The 21,516-nt window shown below is 36.6% G+C and overlaps 1 protein-coding gene across 3 annotated transcripts in view; it reads left to right on the top strand.

The window, feature by feature from the left end:
- LOC148950634 (xanthine dehydrogenase/oxidase-like) overlaps nucleotides 1-21,516 on the top strand; it is a 380,805-nt gene that overhangs the window by 79,416 nt on the left and 279,873 nt on the right. For all 3 annotated transcript variants that reach the window (XM_089092522.1, XM_089092520.1, XM_089092521.1), the window contains 2 exons: nucleotides 7,613-7,848; nucleotides 14,967-15,175. In XM_089092522.1, the coding sequence (XP_088948648.1) occupies nucleotides 7,613-7,848; nucleotides 14,967-15,175 (445 nt within the window). The remainder of the gene's footprint in view (nucleotides 1-7,612; nucleotides 7,849-14,966; nucleotides 15,176-21,516) is intronic.

The raw sequence follows: 21,516 nt of genomic DNA, 5'->3' as shown, positions 1-21,516 counted from the left end.
AAGCGATAAGTTGTTCTTGTGTTTTGTTAAGTAGGGAATTGTTTTAGTGAGGAAAAAAGAAAGGGGTAAAAAGGGAAAGAAGGAAAGGGAAAAAGAGGAAGAAAAAAAAGGGGAAGGAAGGAAAGAAAGAGAAGGGAAAGAGGGGATTTTTTTTTTTTTTTTTTTTTTTTTTTTGTGTAAGGGATGTATAATACGGGGAAGGCAACAGTGAGTTTCACTTTTTGATCAGTACCAGAATATATAACCCAAGAGATTTTAGAGTTGGATATACATCGATGGCTAAAATCTCTAAACCTGAATGCTGGAAATGTGTGAGCGATAGATTCTGATGATTTTAGAAAGCTTGGAATAGTCTGTGTCGCACTGGCGTCCCCCATTATTGCAGATACAATGTGCGAACAATGGAAAGAAGAAGACCTAAAATTTAATTTCAATAAAGAAAGATATCCTGTTACGTGCTACAGAGTAGGGAAAAGACCAGTTGTGGTTACTCTGAGGCGCGTAACGGGTGAGGCAACAGAGCAGGATATCGCAGCGGTCCTTGCAGGCTCTGGAGAAGTTTTAAATATCCGGAGGAAAAAATACGAAGGAATAGGACTAATTGAAGTTTTCAATGGCCGAGCCACAGCTTTGATGAATATAACAAAAGATATTCCTCCATCAATCATGTGGAAAAATGAGAAAATATTCGTTCGTTACGAAACGCAACCCAAATTGTGCTTTATCTGCCATGAGGCTAGCCACGAAGCTGAGCACTGCCCAAAAAAAAGAAAAACTCGAACTGGATCAGTGGTTTGGAACCAAGAGAACAGTAGATCATTAACAGATCACCCCGATTTCCCCCCACTACCACCAAACCCCACGAATCACCAAAAGCAGCAAAACTTGCAAGGAATCACTCCAATAGTTTCAAAAACGCCTGACTTTCGAACTCCAGAGATCCAAAAGCTTACCCCGTCACAGGCAGTAGATATGGTCCTACAAGCTGTAGGAAACTTAACCAGCGAACAGACCACAAACCAAACAGAAAAAAACCCGGAAAGTACAGAAAACAGGATAGCGGAGCCTAAAGGGGAAGTAACTAAAGAGAAACCAAAAAGAGAAATCCAAAGACCGATAGCGAAAAGAAAAGGCACAGAAAAGACTGAATGCGGGGCATCAGTCCTTCCTGCCCCAGAAAAGAAAAAGGAAACTGTCAAAAGACAACTAAGAAATTCTTCACTAATAGAAGAAAGTGAAAGGCCTGAAAAGAAAAAAAGGACAAATATACTTACAAGGAAATGAACTTGAACATGGGAACATTGAACTTAATGGTTTAAAGCAGTTGAAGCTGCAAGAAATGTTTTTAGATTACCTAAAGAGATCAAACTGGGACGTCCTAGCCCTACAAGAACTAGACACTCCGAAAATAAAAAACTTACAAAAGTTACGATACATGCTTTTCACCGCAGGCGTAACACATGACACAGGCTTCATTATAAAAGAGGAATTAGAAGTGAATCCAGAGGATTTTGCATACGAGGAAGATGGTAAAATATGTTCTATGAAACTTAGTGGAATGACCCTTGTAAATGTACACATGCCATCAGGCACCAATAATGCAAAGGAGAGAGTTTTTGTAACTGAAACAATAATACCAAAGTCCACACCACCAAATGGAAAAATAGTCTTACTGGGAGATTTTAACTGCGTATTAAGAGAAGACGACATTTCGGTAAAAAATAAGAAAATTGCATGTAGACGTATAAATGAAACGCTTAAAAAATTTATTCAGACTTACAGTTTACTAGATGTATGGATAGAAAAAATAATAGCATATCTTTTACAAGAGTGGGAACTTGCAGTGCAAGCCGTTTTGACAGAATTTATGCAATATCCAGAATAGACAAATTAATTATTCAAGTGATAAACGAACATGTAACTTTTTCTAATCACTATGCTGTGCGAATGATTGTTGGAAAACAAACAAAAGATCAAATAATAAAGCCTGTTTTTTGGAAGCTGCACCCAGACTCGCTTAAAGATAAGTGGGTAAGGAATCAAATAAAAGGAAAAATCCTGTATTTTATGGAAAAAGAAAAAAAAAATCAAAAAGTCACCTGTAGATGTGTTTTAATATGAAAAGGGAGAGAGCAAATTTAAAAAAAAAATTAGAAAGAAAAATAAAATCAGAAAAAACGACACATGAGCGTCACTTGAAAAGAGTTCTCATACAACTTAAAGCGGAAATAGATGGGAATGAAAACAGCACTATTATCGAGTATCAGGAAATTAAAAATGAACTAAAAAAACTAGAAAATGAGCGTTTTGAATATTGGAAAAAAACAAATCGACTAAGCGAAATATATGTAGGGGAGCAAAGTAATCTAGCTATGATCCAGAAAGCAAAAACAAAAAGAGAAGAAAATATAATGAAACGGTTGAAACAAGATGATAGAAAAATAATCGAAGAAGAGGAACAAATCCATGTGCAAGTCCGGGACTGCTACCAAAAGAAATATAAAAGAAAAGAGAATCTGAGCATTGGAGGTTTTTTTTTTACAAGGTTTCTGCGTCACTAATGAAGTAGCCGACCATGAAAATGAACTTTTATGTGAGAATATCACGGAACAGGAACTAAAACAAGCTCTGAAAGAAACAAAGAGCGGGAAAGCCCCAGGAAAGGATGGCCTCGGATATCAGTTTTACAACCTCTTTTATAGTGAAATATCTGAAACGCTTTTAGGGGCGATGAATGAAATGATAAAAAAAGGAGCAGAGAAAACCCAAACACTAGCAGTGATTACTTTGGTCCCAAAAAAAGGAGACCCAGAGAAACTGGAAAATTGGAGACCGATTTTGCTACTGCCCTGCGATACTCGATTAGTTTCAAAAATATTGACTTATCGTCTAAAGGAGATTATTGGGAAGATATTAGGAGAGACTCAATACGGTGGGATAAGAGGCCGGAAAATACAGCATATACTTAGAATGCTGAGAGATCTATTCCTGGAAAAAAGAAGAAGAGCTTTTAAAACGTGAGCTTTCGTGGGTATTAATCTGCATAGATTTAATTAAAGCATATGACTCGGTAGAGAGAGAAATATTATGGATTTTGAAATTGGTTTAAGACAAGGAGACCCGAGCTCGTCGTATCTTTTTGAGATTTACCTTGATCCTTTAATAAAATATATTGAAGCACGTATTACAGGTATACACATTCGCAAGGCAAAGGTACTCAAGTCAGCGGCTTATGTAGACGATGCAACTTTCTTAGCGAATGGATCTCAAGATGTACTGGAAGTAACTCGAACCCTGAGATGGTATGAACAACAGTATTAGGTAAATATCCACAAGAAAAAGACCAACATGCTACCTCTAAGTGATGATGAAGAATGGAAAAAGATCTTTGAAAATTTTCCTTGGTTACCAGTTGTGACATTAACGATAATACTTGAAGTTAATGTTAGAACAGAAGGAAGCATGTGGCAGAAGGCATGATTTAATAAAGTAGCAAAAATTCACCATGTTCTATATGGCATTGAAAAAAATCGGTTTTTGAAAGTATTCCAAAGAGCAACATACATCAACATGTATTGCATCCCCCGACTCCTCTATCTTGCACCCATAACCCCCCGCCCGGATTCCCTGGCAACAGAAATTGAGAAACATATTTGGAGGTTTGTATGGCATGATAAGGTTGAAAAACTAAACAAGGGAATGCTCTATCAACCTAAAGATAAAGGTGGAAATGGAGTTTTGGATTTTCGGTCAGCCTGCAAGAACCTCCTAATAAGAAATACCATTGACTCCCTAAATGGAGGAAATCATTCTATTTTAAAAAGAGAGTGGCTAATAAAAGCACTGAATGAAGAAGATTTTCCAGAAACAAAGATCCCATTGTATGCACGAAACATTTTTAAAGTTATACAACAGGCAAAAGAAACTGGCCTGTTAGAAGTAGAGGAAAAAATGAAAAAACGTGAAATTGGAAATTTGCTGAAATTGACAGAAAATGAACCAATTTATCATGTAAAGGAAAAATAATCTTTTATAAATTTTGAAACAGCATTTAGTGACCTCCACGCCTTCCCCATGGAAACAAGGGTGAGAGAAGTTATGTTTATGATAATACATAGGATTATGCCGTATAGAGATAGAATTGCGCGTTTTATTAGAAGTGAAAACCCAAGGTGTCACCTCTGTTCAGAGGTGGTACTAGATGGACTATCTCATGAATTTATCGAGTGTGAGAGAAATGAAAATATTTATAATTTTGTTTTTGAGATAGTAAGAAATTTAGATGTGAGTACAGAAAGCGAGGAGGATAAAAAAAGGATTATGAAGTTAGATATAAGGGAAAAAATGGAGGATAAAAAGAAAAAAGTTGTGTGTTTTATAGTAGGAAATTTATGCCGGTATGTAGGGAGTAGAAGAAAAAGGAAGGAAAAAATAAATATCGATATTTTTAAAAAGTTTTTGGATAAAGAAGTAGATTTTTTGAGAATAAGTAATAGATTTGAGAAATATTTTGAAATGAATATTTATTAAATTATTTTTTATATATTTTAATTTATTTTTTTTTTTTTTTTTTTTTTGGAATTTGAGCAGTTGAAAAGGGTTTTTAGAAAATGAGAAAATAAAGGAAAAAAAATAAAAATGAAAAACTTTGTCTAAGTGTTGAGAGTATGTTTGTGTAAGATGATGTTCAGACAAAGTTTTTTATTTGGGCGTTTTTGAGGTAAGAGAGAGTAATTTGGGAGGATGGGATTATAAGGTAAACTGAGAGATTTTGGAGGCAAATTAATGTATTTTCTTGGAGTTTGATAGTTGGTGCCACCGTAGAAGGGGTTCCCTATACCGGAAGCGGCCCTGCAAAGCGGCTAGGCAGATGTTGTATTAATGTTGGTTAATTGGTTGTAGAATGCCCCCAAATAAAATCTTTAAAGCATTAACTGCTCAAATTTATAGTTTAATTGTTATTATTGTTAAAAAAATTTCTAGGTTTTTTTTTATTTTATTTATTTTTTTTTTTAGTCTAGGTGGTACATAAATGTAGTTATTAGTTTCGGAAATAATGAAGTTAGTACAACTGAGAGGAGAGGAGGTGGGTTTAAAATAAAAAAAAAAAAAAAAAAAATCCCTGTCGAAATTCCCCAATCGGTAAAAAAAAAAAAAAAAAAAAAAAAAAAAAAAAAAGTGGGAACAGAATTAATCCCAATTTCAGATGCGTAAGAAATCCAAAAAATATCCAAGACAATGAACAAGTCCCAATGGGGGGCCCTGGGTTTATCAAAATATTTCTACCAGTTTTCCAGAGAATTTGATATCATTTTCTTCCGTCTCCGCCTTTTTGGCATCCCTGCTTTCAAATAAAAAAATTCAAGGTATTATCATTTAAAAAAGATAGCTCCTAACCCCCCTCTCCCCTCTGGATACCACCTTGCTACTCTGCAGGGGGAAAGCATATCTGCCTTCAGTAAAAAAAAATCGAGCTATTTTCATTTAAAAATGAAAGCCCCTACGCATCCCCCCGTATGGATAGGCTACTGCCTTGCCAGGATACCGTCTCTGCTTCAAATAAAATAAAAAAATGTTTGGCAGCCCTGCTTACAATAAAAAAAAACTGAAGTATTATCATTCAAATATGACAGTTCCCTAATCCCCTTCGCCCTCTGGATACCACTTTCAAAGGATACCATCTCTGCTTTAAATTAAATATTAATTAACTTTTTGGAATACTTTTAATAAAAAGAATTACTTTTAATACAAAGAAATTCGATGTACTGTATTATCATTTAATAATTTTAAAGGTCGAACAACAAAAATGTCTAAATCATTCAGATGTACCTCAAATTACTGGAAAACTGAGTCATAGATTCAACATGGCATTCAAAAGATCCAAGGAATCCAATTAAAAGCGAGCACACAAAAAGCCAAATTAGACCAGTAGCCTATGAAAAATCCAAAAATATCCAAGACATTGAACAGGTCCCAATGGGGGTTCCTGGGTCTATCAAAATATTTTATGTTTTCCCAGGGTATTTGATATTATTTTCTTCTGTATTCGCTTTAAATAAAAAAAAAATAACTTTTTGGTATCCCTGCTTTCAACTAAAAACAAAATTCAAGGTATTATCATTTGAAAAAGATTGTTCCTACCCCTTCCCCCTCTAGATACCACCTTAATAGGATACCCTCTCTGCTTTAAATTAAGAAAATATATAATTTTTTTGGCATCCTGCCTTCTATAAAAAAACGAGGTATTTTCATTTAAAAATAAAAGCCCCCTACCCATCCCGCCTTTGGATACTGCCTTGATAGAATACCGTCTCTACTTTAAATTTAAAAACAATTAACTTGTTGCATCTCTGCTTACAATAAAAAAAATTAAGGTACTATCATTTAAATATGACAATTCCCTAACCTTCTCCCTCTGGATACCACTTTGAAAGGATACCGTCTCTGCTTTAAATTAAAAAAAAAATAATTAACTTTTTGGCATCTTTGCTAACAATAAACAGAAATTCGAGGTATTATCATTTAAAAATTATAAAGGTCGAACAATAAAAATGTCAAAATTATTCAGATATACCTTGAAATACTGGAAAACTGAGTCACAGGTTCGCTATGACATTCAATAAGATCCAAGGAATCTATTTAAAAGGAAGCACACGCAAAAGCTAAATTAAGCCAGTAGCCTATGAGAAATCCAAAAATACCCATGAAAATGAACAAGTCCCAAAGGGGGGCCCTGGGTCTATCAAAATATTTTGATGGTTTCCCAGGGAATTTGATATCATTTTCTTTTGTCTCCGCTTTAAATGAAACAAATAATTATCTTTTTGACATTCCTACATTCAATTCAAAAAATAACTGAGGTATTACTATTTAAAATGATAGCCCCTTATCCCCCCCCCCTATAGGCAATAAAATACAATTTTTTATGAATCATATTTTTGAGGTCACTTCCGTTTCAATCTTCAATTCCCCAACCTTGTACAGAGTCTATAGCTAAACTTTGTCTCAATGGAATTTTTTTTAGGGGGGGGGGGGGGTAGAAAATTTTTAAGAAAAAAGATTGTATTTTCTTTAGTCTATCAAGCGTTCAATAACTGTGTATTAAATATTACGAAAATGTATCTAAAAATAGCAAAAGAAAAGAAAATCCTGCAAACTTACGATTCAGCTATCGTAACAATCTGTTGACTATCAGTTTCAAAATCCAACTGAACCTGTATAGTGTATGAGTTCCGTTCAACTTAAAAATATAATTCTTGACTATGAATGCTGTAAGAATCTTATAGCAATTTGAAAACTGCATACGAAATGGTTTAATCTCATTTGATAAAGACGATAATTTTGTCAACATATGAAAAACCGTGTATTTTGCAAATTTACAATTGTATCTGAATGTTTTTTATGCAAAGTAACACAAGAGACGAAAATTAACGAACAAAAGAGTAGCGAAGAATTATGATATGCGAAGTAATATTTGGCAGGGATAGAAACTAGTGATAAATCACTAGGGTTGGCAACGTGACTGGGTGATTTTCGGTAATAAGCTACTATAATTTGTTTAATAGCCACCATTTATTCCCTCAAGTTAAAGAATCTTTTTTGTCTTTTCTAGACATTTGGCTGTGAATGCCTGTCTCACTCCGGTATGCTCGCTACACGGAACCGCAGTTACTACTGTTGAGGGCCTTGGATCGGTAAAAACAAAGTTACATGCTGTACAGGAGCGGTTAGCTTCTGCACATGGGTCGCAGTGTGGATTTTGCACACCTGGCTTTATAATGTCTGTTTATGCTCTCCTTCGAACGAAGCCGTTGCCTTCTATGGAAGAAATTGAAACCTGTCTCCAAGGTATTTTGCTTTCCTCGCTGTTGCCTACGAGTTTTGTTTTATTATTATTTTTTTAATGTAGTTTTTTCTGGTTGAAGTAAAGAGCAAAGATGAAACGTAGAAAGAACAAAATTTGTGCTTTGAAGTTTGTTCAAGAAGTGTCTGAAATAATGGTTTAAATAATCTGACTTGTTAAATTTCGATATATTTACAGAATTCGGAAAAACTAGCGCTTCTCTGAAAACGCACCATTTCACACAAGATAACACAAGTAGAGGCAGAAAAAGTGTTTAAGTTCCCTTCAGATATAAAAAGGCTGATTTATAAGGCTCATGATAGCCTTTCACTGGCAATGAAATCAGAAAATTTTAGTATGAAATTTTAATTATGTCAAGACCTCAAGTATAAACTGACATAAACTGCAAAAGAATCGTTTCTGTTTGTTTTAAGTTTCATCATTGCTCTTCCATTTTATGAGAAAAACTTTGTTTTTTTTAATTAGTTTTTGTTTTAGGTTTTGAAAAAAAAAACACAATCAACCATGAAGAAGGATTTTTGTTTCGAGGCAATGAATTTAAAGAAGTAACATAAGTTTTTGTTATAATTGGGCATTATATAGATTTAGGTTTTGCTCCACATCCCTCTTAAACTTTTCCTTAAAAAATCTGAAAGTTTGTCAAACAAAGAGTCCAAAATTCAAGGACATTAAACGAATTTTTGATGTGTAGTTAATTAACGAAAATCCATGTCATTGCCACTGTTTTTTTTCTGTTGCTTTGCTGCAAAAGTGTAGAGCTTCTCATAAGAAAGCATACTTTGGTTATTTTTACTACTTCGTCTTCAATATTCTAGGAGAACTCCTAAATCATTTGGCAAAAAAAAATGTAAAAATACGAAAAATTGAAGGGAGCAAGAACGTCAAGATTTGATAATTGCAAGCTACAACGTAAGGCTTTTATTTACGAGTGGAAAAGTTAGGTCCAAAGAAGTTATAAAACTTAAAACTATTATCTTTGTGCTATCAATTTCATTGGAATTTTTACCCTAAATGAGTCTATGATTTAGGGTAAAAATTCAGTGAAGAAGAAGAGGAAGAAAAATTCAGTGAAGAAGAAACAATCGTCAGCCCACACGTGTAAAAGAATTTCCAAGAGGTTTCAAGCACTTTTTTGAAATTCCTACAAATTTCTTTTCATAATAAACTTTTGCTATTAAGATTAATCAAAATAATTGTTACAATTTCTGAACCAGCTTCAACCATCAATTTTTCTCATTTGACAGTTTTTTTCCAAAACACGTTTTTAAACTCCCAGTTACTGGGTTATTACTGGGTTTCAGTTTTTTCTTTACTAGGTTGCTGAAAGGGCTGAAAAGGGTAGCACTAAAAAGGAGGTATTGTAAACCTCTTGTTTTTAATTCCTAACCATGTAGATATGTATGGTACCCTTTTAATGCTTCCCAGCATTTCGACTTCAAAATTGCACCAACAACTGCCAATCTTGGTGCTATCTGACACTTATAGATGAAATTATTGTGAGAAACTTACATATAGCACATAGATGGTGTTAAGGGCTTTCACATTAGTCATTATACATCTCTCTGCAATTTTGGAGTACCCTATTGATTTTGCTTGTCAGCCCACGAAGGGTGTTTTTAACAGTTGAAATAAGTTTGGGAAAATTTTTAGATAACTCTGAATGAAGATTTGAATATTAGAAGCAACAATGAAGGCAGGGGTCAAGTATCGTTCTAAAACGTGGGCGTAGGATGGAGGAGTATTAGTTAGATGTTTTGCGGAAGAATTCATTTGAGTTCCCGTCAGACTGACCGTGGTTTAAGCAGTAAGCTGCAGGAGAAATTTGGTTCTATCCCAATTCCTAGGGCTATAATAACAAAAAGGTTGAGATGGCTTGGACCCTTTCTATCGGTGAAGATGGACAGATGGTTAAAGATCGTGTTTTTCCGACCAGCCATATAAGGCCAAAGGAAAAACAGATAATCCCTGAATGGGACGGGAGGAGGTCATAGGCACGGCTTTGTTGAAAATTGTACCTTCTTGGGGGGGGGGGGTAAATAGGGTTGCTTTGAATAGACTTGGCAAGAGGAGTAGCAAACGTAGCTGTGATGACCTAGTGTGGCTTGATAGTGAGTTTTTGTTAGTAGTAGCAGTAGTAGTTATCATGACGAATCTGTTAGTCAGCAAATGATTTATGAAAAATACTACGGGACCTGGGAGGTCAAATATACAAGACTGATTTTCCAGTGAATTTAGATACGTGTATACAATTTATTTAAACATCAGAGAACCCTATTGTAGAGGCTGCGATTGCTTCGGCCGTGAAGAAGATCAAATGCCATGCAAAATTTCCGTCCATATTAAAAACAATACCCCTCTCCATTCCCCAAAATTCTATAGTAAAAATATTATAAAGAACTATTCTGCAAAACTATTGTCCATCAAAAAATTTGACTTAATGTTAATCTTCAATTGTTGTCAAAAATATCAATTCCTATCCAATGCTTTAATTATTAGGCGGAAAAACAGAACAAGTGGGACGCCATCAATTAATCTACCATTAATGATATACACAATCCAACAGCAAGAAATCAGGGTCCTAAAAGGCCGATAGCCCACATCATATCAGGGTTGGATCTGGAAATGATTTAAAGAATGACCAGAGGTTAAATAGAAAAAAGTTTATTCTACTTAAAGTAATGAGCATAATTAAAACTTGAAATAAACAGAAATTATCTCGTACTTGAGGGGATCTGCTTTCTCCTGAACCCCTCACTCTTTACAATTAAGTTTGACTTTGTGTCACAATCTTTTGAAAACGACTGCTGAAATAAAAAGGCCGTTGAATTGAAATAAGAATCTTTTTTAATTTAACTAAAAATAATTAATTAAATTAAACTAAAAATTAAACTAATTAATTAAATTAATTAAACTAAAAATTTAAGCACAAAGAGAGAGAGGCAACCCCCAAAATATACTGAGTAGTTTCTGTTTTCTTAAATTTTTAATTTTGCTCCTTACTTTTAGCAAAAAAAATGTTTTTTTATTTAATATTAATAAACACCAAGTTTGTTCATTCTTAAACCTTCCACTTTGAACAAGATTTTTCTCATTCAATCTTATTCTGAGTCATATATACGGTCATAGCTATTCCCTAGTCATATTTGAGATTTGACTAGCTATGGATGCGAGGAGGAGAGATGGTGTGTTGAAGTCCCCTCATCCTACAACTAAAAATATTATTATAGACATCGTTTTGAAACTGATTATTCCATTTAAGATGAACCGGATCATTTCGACGAAACTTTATAGGTTTATTCCATTCATGGATTATAACAACCATAGAACTTTTTTCACCTATCAATTTTGTTTCTGGCTGTAGGACCGTTTGAAATTATTATTTTTGTTGCAAATGCTGTTTTTTTTTATATGGGTATATTTGTAAAAAAAATTTAGAACGCATCATTATCAAACTAAACAATATTAGTTCATATAATTATTAGATCATTTGCCTATTCTCCGCCATCTTTTTTTTCTCATTTACCCTTATATACTTTATTTTTCAAATATTTGATCAAATACCTTTCCATCTATTCTTAGACAAATACGAGCAAATCATTCATCAAGGAGTTTAGCAGAATGTTCTAATTGTATGTCTGTAAAGGAATTTTTTTTTTTTTTTTTATGTTCAAATTCGAAATTTAAAATTTAAGTTTGATAATTTTGCCAGCTGCGGGCCATCGTAAATTTTATACAGTGTGGTTTATTTTTGAATTGCCACATAATAATCAAACGTATTGTTTTAATGGTTTATTGAATGTTCGCTCTCATATTCATCTAAAGGATATAAGGGGTGGTATTGATTTCCGTGTACCTAGAACAATTTCTTCCCGTTTGTTTTACCCTTTAGCACAGAACTACCCAAAAAGGCAATAGTTTAAAACCTATTTTAAGACTATTAACGATTCACATTTATTTAGAAGTACTATTAAGATACCGTTTTGAAAGCATATAATTTTCTATATACGTATTTTTATGGGTAATTATGATCTTGTGTAGTTTCCGGAGGTTAAAAATTTATTTTGACATGTGCCATTTTTTAGGGTGGGGGGAGTAGGATTTTTAAATCTTTTATGTGTATTTTATTAGTAAATCCTTTCTTGTCATTACCTTGAAACATCTGGACAATCCCTCATCTTGGCAAATCCCCTTCCCCTCCTCAACTAGACTTTGGGTCCATACCTAATTAGACTTGATGTGTTAAAGGATCATGTCCATAGTTAAATCCATATATTTACCACAGAAAACAAAAACGCCCGTAGAATCAAGTTAGTCGGCAATAAGCCAGGACTATATGTTGGGTGTTCAAAAATGCCTCGTATAAATTGATCAAAGATCAATTGGATTGCACGAAAACTGTGAGGTTGGTTGTTGTCACGAGTCAGAACAATTTCAAAAGTCAGTATTCCTCTTCTTCTATTTCGAATTGCTCTCTAATCGCCTAGCCCCGCAGTAATAATCTTCAAAAATTGGTGTTCCGTACAGTATCAACTCCACAAACAATATCCCAAAACCTTTGTAGCCTCCCAAAACACAATTGCCGTTATTTTCGGCTGTTGAACGTATGTTTGAATGTTTGGGTTTGTTTGAGGAATAAGTATGCCTTTTTTATCATGATTGTCATTTCGTTCTGGACATAACATATTGAGTTCAGGTATAAAGGCCTGTGATTTTAATTTAATGAAAGAAGTACCTTAGAGGACTGCACTTTTAAACTGATGAAAACCTCAAGGACACCGTTACCAACCCACTTCAAAAAGTTAGTGGCAAAATTTTTTGAAAAAGCACTGCAATGCTTTTTCATAGATATTACAGATGCCTCAGTCATCAAGGTCATTATGTAGAAAAGTTACCTTGATTGTAGATTACCTATGGTAGTACAATCATTCTGTATTTTCGCCTTTATTTCCTATATAGACAATCAGAGGCTGGGAAAAAATAATACTCGTGTATAACTAGTAAAGAGTTTTAAAGGTATTTAACCAGCAAAAATCTTGCTTTTCAGACCTTTTCTTACCTCTTTCGTTAACTTTGCTTTGTATTCACTTGGCTCGGTATTCGGTTCTTCATCATCGTTTCGTAATTTTTTTGTTCTGCACCGACTTTTTATTTGGGGTGTTCCCATTTGAGCGCGTTCCCATTTGAGCGCCACGGAATTTTGTTCCATTTGAGCGCCACGGAATTTTGTTCCCATTTGAGCGCCACGGAGTACCATTTGAGCGCCAAACCCAAAATTGTGATTTTGCGGTGGATGAAGCGTGGTTTGCTGCCACATTGACCTGTACAAATATTTATTGCCACGAAGACAACGAACAAAACTGAGGATTTTATTGGGTCAATGGTTGTGAAATAACTCTGTACTGAGAGTTAAGAAGCTAAACGTTTGTTAAGCTTGTGAAGAATATAAGTGAAGATTTTACGCACGTTCATAGGGTAAGAACTGATTGCCGCTGAAGAAGGCTTGCTCGTCAAGTCGAAATATTCGGCTCTTTTTTTAGAGTTATTTCACAACGATCGTTTAGAAATGGAACGAAATCACCCAAAAATCGTGCCAAAAACGGATAATTCAAATTAATATATTGGTAAAAATACAAACAAAAACTGCTAATATCACACATCCGGCGAAATGTTATGTGCGACACCCAAGAGAAGCTCGTCTGCTGTTCGAGTTCCAGCCCTGTACTCCGTCGAAAGTAATGGGATACACCCTTTTATTTTGATACAGTCAACATGATATCGATGCTTTGACAATTACTTTGCTATTTTATTGATGTCCTTATTTAAACTTTTATATAGCGGTACGCGTGAAACATTTTGATTTTGGATGATCACAGTTTTGTTAAAAAAAAAAGTATTATTATTACTTTTTTGCTTTAATATTAAATGTTTGTTTTTTCCTTGGTATTAGAGACATCATTTGAAAGAGACCAGTTGGTCATATCTCTGCACCTTTAGCACCTGCCCAAGCTTTCCGGGGGAGGGGAAGAAGCAAATTTATTACGAGTCTTTTGGAAAAATTCAGAAAAAAATTGCCTTCAAAACTAAAATTTTCACATCATTACAAAATGATAATTATATATGCCAATCTTATTCAGGGAGAGGGGGGCAATCTTATCCATCCACCCTGAAGGCATCTATATCCTCAATTTGCCTCCACAGTTTGAGGGAAAACCATAGATGATTTTTTTTTTTTTATGAAGAACGGATTATTTTTCATGTCATAATACATGTTTAGGTCATCCGGTATTCTTAGAACTGGCGCCCGTGATTGATTCACACTGTACTGAAAAGCGGCTTTTCTAATACGTTTCAAGAATGTCTACTAAAAATGTTTACTGTTTTGCATCCAAATAAATTACCTTAACATAAACAATTGAAGGTTTTCGCTAGGCTAAATAAATTGCCGTGACAAGTGAATATTGATCATCATCCATCTGTGTGTACCTGTAGCTCACATGTTGACACTGGGGCAAAAATCGTTTGACATGGTCATTAAGTTGCCCATATAGCAATCCTATCTGTTTTATTGTCCAATTTAATAAGTTGAGACCTGCAACTTATTGTTTCTTTTTATTTGAAACGTTAATAGTAAATTTTGTTTTATTTGAAACAATCGTAACAGTGATTATAACTGCTGATTGATGTAATTTAAAAATTTTCATTTTTTGCAGTTCTGCTATGTGCAAGCTTGATTGATTATATTTGAGCAATTATTTTTGAACAGACTAAAACCATTACTTTTCAAATTATCTCTGTAACCGAACAGACCTTCATGACAGTTGATGCTTGTCAGAAGAAATCTAAACAATAATTTTCAAGACCGTTAATGTTTTGCAAAAAAAATGCCCTAAAATCGCTCAGTTTCCTGTAAAAGCTGAATTTTTTTAATCAGTAAAGTCAGCAACTTAATTCCCTTGACAATTTAATTTTTTCCGTATCGGGTCATCTTTATGACAATAGGTTCATTGTATTTGGGAGATTTTTGAAGCACCTAACTGAAAGAAGCCGAGTGAGAGAAAATTTATTTTATTCACATGAATAGTAGGGTATGTGATCTTTTCAGGTAATCTCTGTCGCTGTACAGGCTACCGCCCAATCCTTGAGGGATTTAAAACCTTTTCAAAAGAATTTCAAGGATGTTGTGGAAACGTTCAAAATGGTTCATGTTGCAAGTCGGAAGGAAAGATAGTAAAAGCTACTGGTTTGGTGGCAAGTCCAGATTTCATGCCGTATGACCCCTCGCAAGATTTAATTTTTCCCCCAGAGCTAGCGGTAGTATTTTAGATAATTGATTTTCCACATAAATATATTCAAAATCTTATTTATTTGTTTCTCTGCCTCTTGTGCCGTCTGTTTTTTTTTTTTTTTCGATTAATTCTTTTCTGAATAGTGTGTTTCATTCATATTTTATGTTTTCTAAGATATTGTTTCATTGTTTTCTATTCAATTTTTTGGTGTTTTTTGGAACTTTTTTTTCACATGTTCTGGTATCTTCCGTTTATTACGTTACAGTCCTACATATAGATGAAACAGCGCACGACCACAGTGCTTATAATGTACATCAGGCATAATTGGATGAGTTCGGATGTGTTAAACTTTCAAACGTAATTTACATAATTTACCTATTAGATTTTTAGATACCTGTTTATTATTAGATACCTATTCTATTTACCTATATCCACCTCACTGAGCACATTTTTGGAAGGCCAGATTCCATCGTTTTTGAAAAAAAGTGAAATTGGACGGAGAAAAGTTTTCTAGGTAAGGTGCAAGGCATAGGTCTGCCACCTGATGAATAGACTGGACCCATTCACTGGACTTGAGCTTGGGACCCTTCTGTAAAGGACCAAAATCACCAATATCTAAGGGTTGAAGTCTGTGGGAACATTGTAGTGGAAAAGCTAGAAGAACAATATCGTTTTCGTTGCAGAAAGAAATACATCTCGGATCAAGGTGGCTATCGTAATTTTCATAGGCAGCGCGCTAGCGCTGCCTAAGTAAAGAACGATGTGGGCACAGTGTGTTTTTTTTCTTCAACCAGGCACTTCGTATTGAAGGAGTTGTCATAGAAACTTCGAAAAGGGCTCATTCGATTGGAAATTGGAGTGGCTAGTGCCCTTTTTAATAGTCTAAAGTGATTGGAGGGAAACTAGCCCCACGCCCATCATTCCCCCAAACACATCCAATCAAGATTTTGAGATAGCCATTTTGTTTAGCATAGTTTATTTCCATATAGAACATATCTTTTGGAGGAGGACATTCCCCCACAACCCTCGGGGCAAGGGTTTTAAGTTATACCCTGGGGGCATATAAGGTTTTTATAGAAGGTGTTGTCACAGAAACTTCAAAAAAGGTTCATTCGATTGGAAATTCAAAGGGCTAGTGCCCTTTTTAATAGTCGAAAGTGATTGGAAGGAAACTAGCCCCCCCCCCACCCAGCATTCCCCCAAACACATCCAATCAAAATTTTGAGATAGCCATTTTGTTCAGCGTAGTTGATTTCCAGATAGAAATTATGTTTTTTGAGGAGGATAAACCCCCACAACCCTCGGAGCAAGGGTTGTAAGTTACTCCCTGGGGGCATGTAAGGTTTTTATAGAAGGCGTTGTCGTAGAAACTTCAAAAAGGGCTCATTCGATTAGAAATTGAAAGGGCTAGTGCCCTTTTTCATAGTCGAAAGTTATTGGAGGGCAACGGCTAGTGCTCATTTTAATAGTCGAAAGTGATTGGAGGGCAACCAGTCCCCCCAAGCACCCATCATTCCCACAAACACATCAAATCAAAATTTTAAGATAGCCATTTTGTTCAGCGTAGTTGATTTCTAGATAGAAAAAATGTTTTTGAGGAGGACACCCCCCTACAACCCTCGGGGCAAGGCTTTTAAGTTATGCTCTGGGGGCTAATAAGGTTTTTATAGAAGGTATTGTCGTAGAAACTTCAAGAAAGGCTCATTCGATTGGAAATTCAAAGTGTTAGTGCCCTTTTTAATAGTCGAAAGTGATTGGAGGGCAACTAGACCCCCCCCCCCCCCCCTCTGCCTAAGTAAGGAACGATGTGGGCACAATGCGCTGTTTTTGGGTTTTTTTTTCTCCATACCCGCGTACTTCGTATCGAAGGAGTCTTCGTAGAAACTTCGTAGTAACTTCGTAGAGGGCAACTAGCCCCCCCCCCCTCCCACGCCAATCATTCCCCAAAAAATATCCAATCAAAATTTTGAGATAGCTATTTTGTTCAGCGTAGTTGTTTTCCAGATATAAAATATGTTTTTGAGGAGGATACTCCCCCACAACCCTCGGGGCAAGGGTTTTAAGTTATGGCCTGAGGGCATATAAGGTTTTTATATAAGGCGTTGTCATAGAAACTTCAAAAAATTCTCATTTGATTGGAAATTCAAAGGGCTAGTGCCCTTTTAATAGTTGAAAGTTATTGGACGGTAACTAACCCTCCTCTCACGCCTAAATTTTCATAGGCAGCGCGCTAGCACTGCCTAAGTAATGAACGATGTGGGCACAATGCGCGGTTTTTTGGTTTTTTTTCTCCATACCCGCGTACTTCGTATCGAAGGAGTCTTCGTAGAAACTTCGTAGTAACGTCGTAGAGGGCAACTAGCCCCCCCCCCCATGGCCATCATTCCTCCAAACACATCCAATCAAAATTTTGAGTTAGCCATTTTGTTCAGTGTAGTTGATTTCCACATAGAAAATATGTTTTTGAGGAGGATACTCCCCAAAACCCTCAGGGTAAGGGTTTTAAGTTATGCCCTGGGGACAGATAGGGTTTTTATAGAAGGCGTTGTCGTAGAAACTTCAAAAAAAGCTAATTCGATTGGAAATTCAAAGGGCTAGTACCCTTTTTATAGTCGAAAGTGATTGGACGGCAAATAGCCCCCCCCCCACGCCCATCATCCCCCCGAGTGCATCCAATCAAAATTTTGAGACAGCCGTGTTGTTCAGGGTAGTTGATTTCCAGATAGAAAACATATTTTTGAAGAGGATACTCCCCCACAACCCTCAGGGCAAGGATTTTAAGTTATGCCCAGGGGACATTTAATGTTTTGATAGACGGCGTTGTCGTAGAAACTTAAAAAAAGCTCATTTGATTGGAAATTCAACGAGCTAGTGAACTTTTTAATAGCTAAAAGTGATTGGAGGGCAACTAGCCCCCCCCCACGCCATCATTCCCCCAAACACATCCATTCAAAATTTGGAGATAGCCATTTTGTTCAGCGTAGTTGATTTCCAGATAGAAAATATGTTTTTGAGAAGGACGCTCCCCCACAACCGTCAGGGTAAGGGTTTTTAGTTATGCCCTGGGGGAATATAAGGTTTCCATAGACGGTGTTGTCGTAGAAACTCCAAAAGAGGCTCATACGATTGTAAATTCGACGGGCTAGTTCCATTCTCAATAGTCGAAAGTGATTGGAGGGCAACTAGCCCCCCTCCCACGCCCATCATTCCCCCAAATACATCCAATCAAAATTTTGAGATAGCCTTTTTGTTCAGCGTAGTTGATTTACAGATAGAAAATATGTTTTTGAGGAGGACACTCCCCCACAACCCTCAGGGCAAGGGTTTTAAGTTATGCCCTGGGGGCATATAAGGTTTTTATGGAAGGTTGTTGTCGTAGCAACTTCAAAACAGGCTCTTTCGATTGGAAATTCAAAGGGCTAGTACCCATTTTAATAGTCGAAAGTGATTGGAGGGCAATTAGTCCCCCCCCTCCCCCATCATTCCCCCAAATAGATCCAATCAAAATTTGGAGATAGCCATTTTTTTCAGCGTAGTTGATTTCCAGATAGAAAATATATTTTTGAGGAGGACACTCACCCACAACCCTCAGGGCAAGGGTTTTAAGTTATGCCCTGGGGGCATATAAGGTTTTCACAGAAGGCGTTGCCGTAGAAACTCCAAAACAGGCTCCTTCGATTGGAAATTCAAAGGGCTAGTGCCCTTTTTAATAGTTGAAAGTGATTGGACGAAAACTAACCCCAATCTCACGCCCACCTTTTCATAGGCAGCGCGCTAGCGCTGCCTAAATAATGAACGATGTTCGCACAATGCGCTGTTTTTGTTTTTTTTTCTCCATAAATTGGAAATTTATTGGAAATTCAACGGGCCAGTGCCCTTTTTAATAGCTGAAAGCGATTGGAGGGCAACTAGCCCCCCCCCACGCCATCATTCCCCCAAACACATCCAATCAAAATTTGGAGATAGCCATTTTGCCCAGCGTAGTTGATTTTCGGATAGAAAATATGTTTTGAGGAGGATACTCCCCCACAACCCACTGGGCAAGAGTTTTAAGTTATGCCCTAGGGGAATATAAGGTTTTTATAGAAGGCGTTGTCGTAGAAACTCCAAAACAGGCTCATTCGATTGTAAATTCAACGGGCTAGTTCTATTCTTAATAGACGAAAGTGATTGGAGGGCAACTAGCCCCCCTCCCACGCCCATCATGCCCCCAAATACATCCAGTCAAAATTTTGAGATAGCCTTTTTGTTCAGCGTAGTTGATTTACAGATAGAAAATATTTTTTTGAGGAGGCCACTCCCTCATAGCCTTCAGGGCAAGGGTCGTAGAAACTTCAAAACAGGCTCATCCGATTGTAAATTCAAAGGGCTAGTGCCCATTTTAATAGTTGAAAGTGATTGGAGGGCAACTAGCCCCACTCCCACGCCCTAAAGTCCCCCAAATACATCCCATCAAAATTTGGAGATAATCTTTTTGTTCAGTGTAGTTGATTTACAGTTAGAAAATATGTTTTTGAGGAGGACACTCTCCCACAACCCTCGGGGCAAGGGTTTTAAGTTATGCCCTGGGGGCATATAAGGTTTTTATGGAAGGTTGTTGTCGTAGCAACTTCAAAACAGGCTCTTTCGATTGGAAATTCAAAGGGCTAGTACCCATTTTAATAGTCGAAAGTGATTGGAGGGCAATTAGCCCCCCCTCCCCCCCCCCTCGCCCATCATTCCCCCAAATAGATCCAATCAAAATTTGGAGATAGCCATTTTGTTCAGCGTAGCTGATTTCCAGATAGAAAATATATTATTGAGGAGGACACTCTCCCACAACCCTCAGGGCAAGGGTTTTAAGTTATGCCCTGGGGGCATATAAGGTTTTCACAGAAGGCGTTGCCGTAGAAACTCCAAAATAGGCTCCTTCGATTGGAAATTCAAAGGGCTAGTGCCCTTTTTAATAGTTGAAAGGGATTGGACGAAAACTAACCCCCATCTCACGCCCATCTTTTCATAGGCAGCGCGCTAGCGCTGCCTAAATAATGAACGATGTTGGCACAATGCGCTGTTTTTGGTTTTTTTTTCTCCATAAATTGGAAATTTATTGGAAATTCAACGGGCTAGTGCCCTTTTTAATAGCTGAAAGCGATTGGAGGGCAACTAGCCCCCCCCCCCCCACGCCATCATTCCCCCAAACACATCCAATCAAAATTTGGAGATAGCCATTTTGTCCAGCGTAGTTGATTTCCGGATAGAAAATATGTTTTGAGGAGAACACTCCCCCACAACCCTCTGGGCAAGAGTTTTAAGTTATGCCCTAGGGGAATATAAGGTTTTTATAGAAGGCGTTGTCGTAGAAACTCCAAAACAGGCTCATTTGATTGTAAATTCAACGGGCTAGTTCCATTCTTAATAGACGAAAGTGATTGGAGGGAAACTAGCCCCCCTCCCACGCCCATTATGCCCCCAAATACATCCAGTCAAAATTTTGAGATAGCCATTTTGTTCAGCGTAGTTGATATACAGATAGAAAATATGTTTTTGAGGAGGACACTCCCCCATAACCCTCAGGGCAAGGGTTTTAAGTTATGCCCTGGGGGCATATAAGGTTTTTATCGAAAATGCTGTCGTAGAAACTTCAAAACAGGTTCGTTCGGCTGGCAATTCAAAGGGCTAGTGCTATTTTTAATAGTCAAAAGTGATTGGAGGGCAATTAGTCCCCCCCCTCGCCCATAATTCCCCCAAATACATCCAATCAAAATTTGGAGATAGCCATTTTGTTCAGCGTAGTTGATTTCCAGATAGAAAATATATTTTTGAGGAGGACACTCCCCCACAACCCTCAGGGCAAGGGTTTTAAGTTATGCCCTGGGGCATATAAGGTTTTTATAGTAGGTGTTGTCGTAGAAACTCCAAAACAGGCTCATTCGATTGGAAATTCAAAGGGCTAGTACCCTTTTTAATAGTCGAAAGTGATTGGAGGGCAACTAGTCCCTCCCCCAAGCCCATTATTCTCCCAAACACATCCAATTAAAATTTTGAGATAGCCATTTTGTTCAGCGTTGTTGATTTCCAGACAGAAAATATATTTTTGAGGAGGACACTCCCAACAACCCTCAGGGCAAGAGTTTTAAGTTATGTCCTGGGGTATATAAGGTTTTTATGGAAGGTGTTGTCATAGAAACTTCAAATGGGGCTAATTTTATTGAAAAGTCAAAGGGCTAGTGCCCTTTTTAATAGTCGAAAGTGATTGGAGGGCAACTAGCCCCCCCCCCTCACGTCTATCATTCACCCAAACACATCCAATCAAAATTTTAAGATAGGCATTTTGTTCAGCGTGGTTGATTTGTAGACAGAGACTATGTTTTTGAGGAGGACGCT

The sequence above is a fragment of the Artemia sp. Qi Xiang Cuo genome, chromosome 7 (assembly GCF_049724085.1).
Source record: "Artemia sp. Qi Xiang Cuo chromosome 7, ASM4972408v1, whole genome shotgun sequence".
Taxonomy (NCBI): domain Eukaryota; kingdom Metazoa; phylum Arthropoda; class Branchiopoda; order Anostraca; family Artemiidae; genus Artemia; species Artemia sp. Qi Xiang Cuo.
Note: the sequence above shows the minus strand (reverse complement) of the source record. Positions and strands in the feature narration are given on the sequence as shown.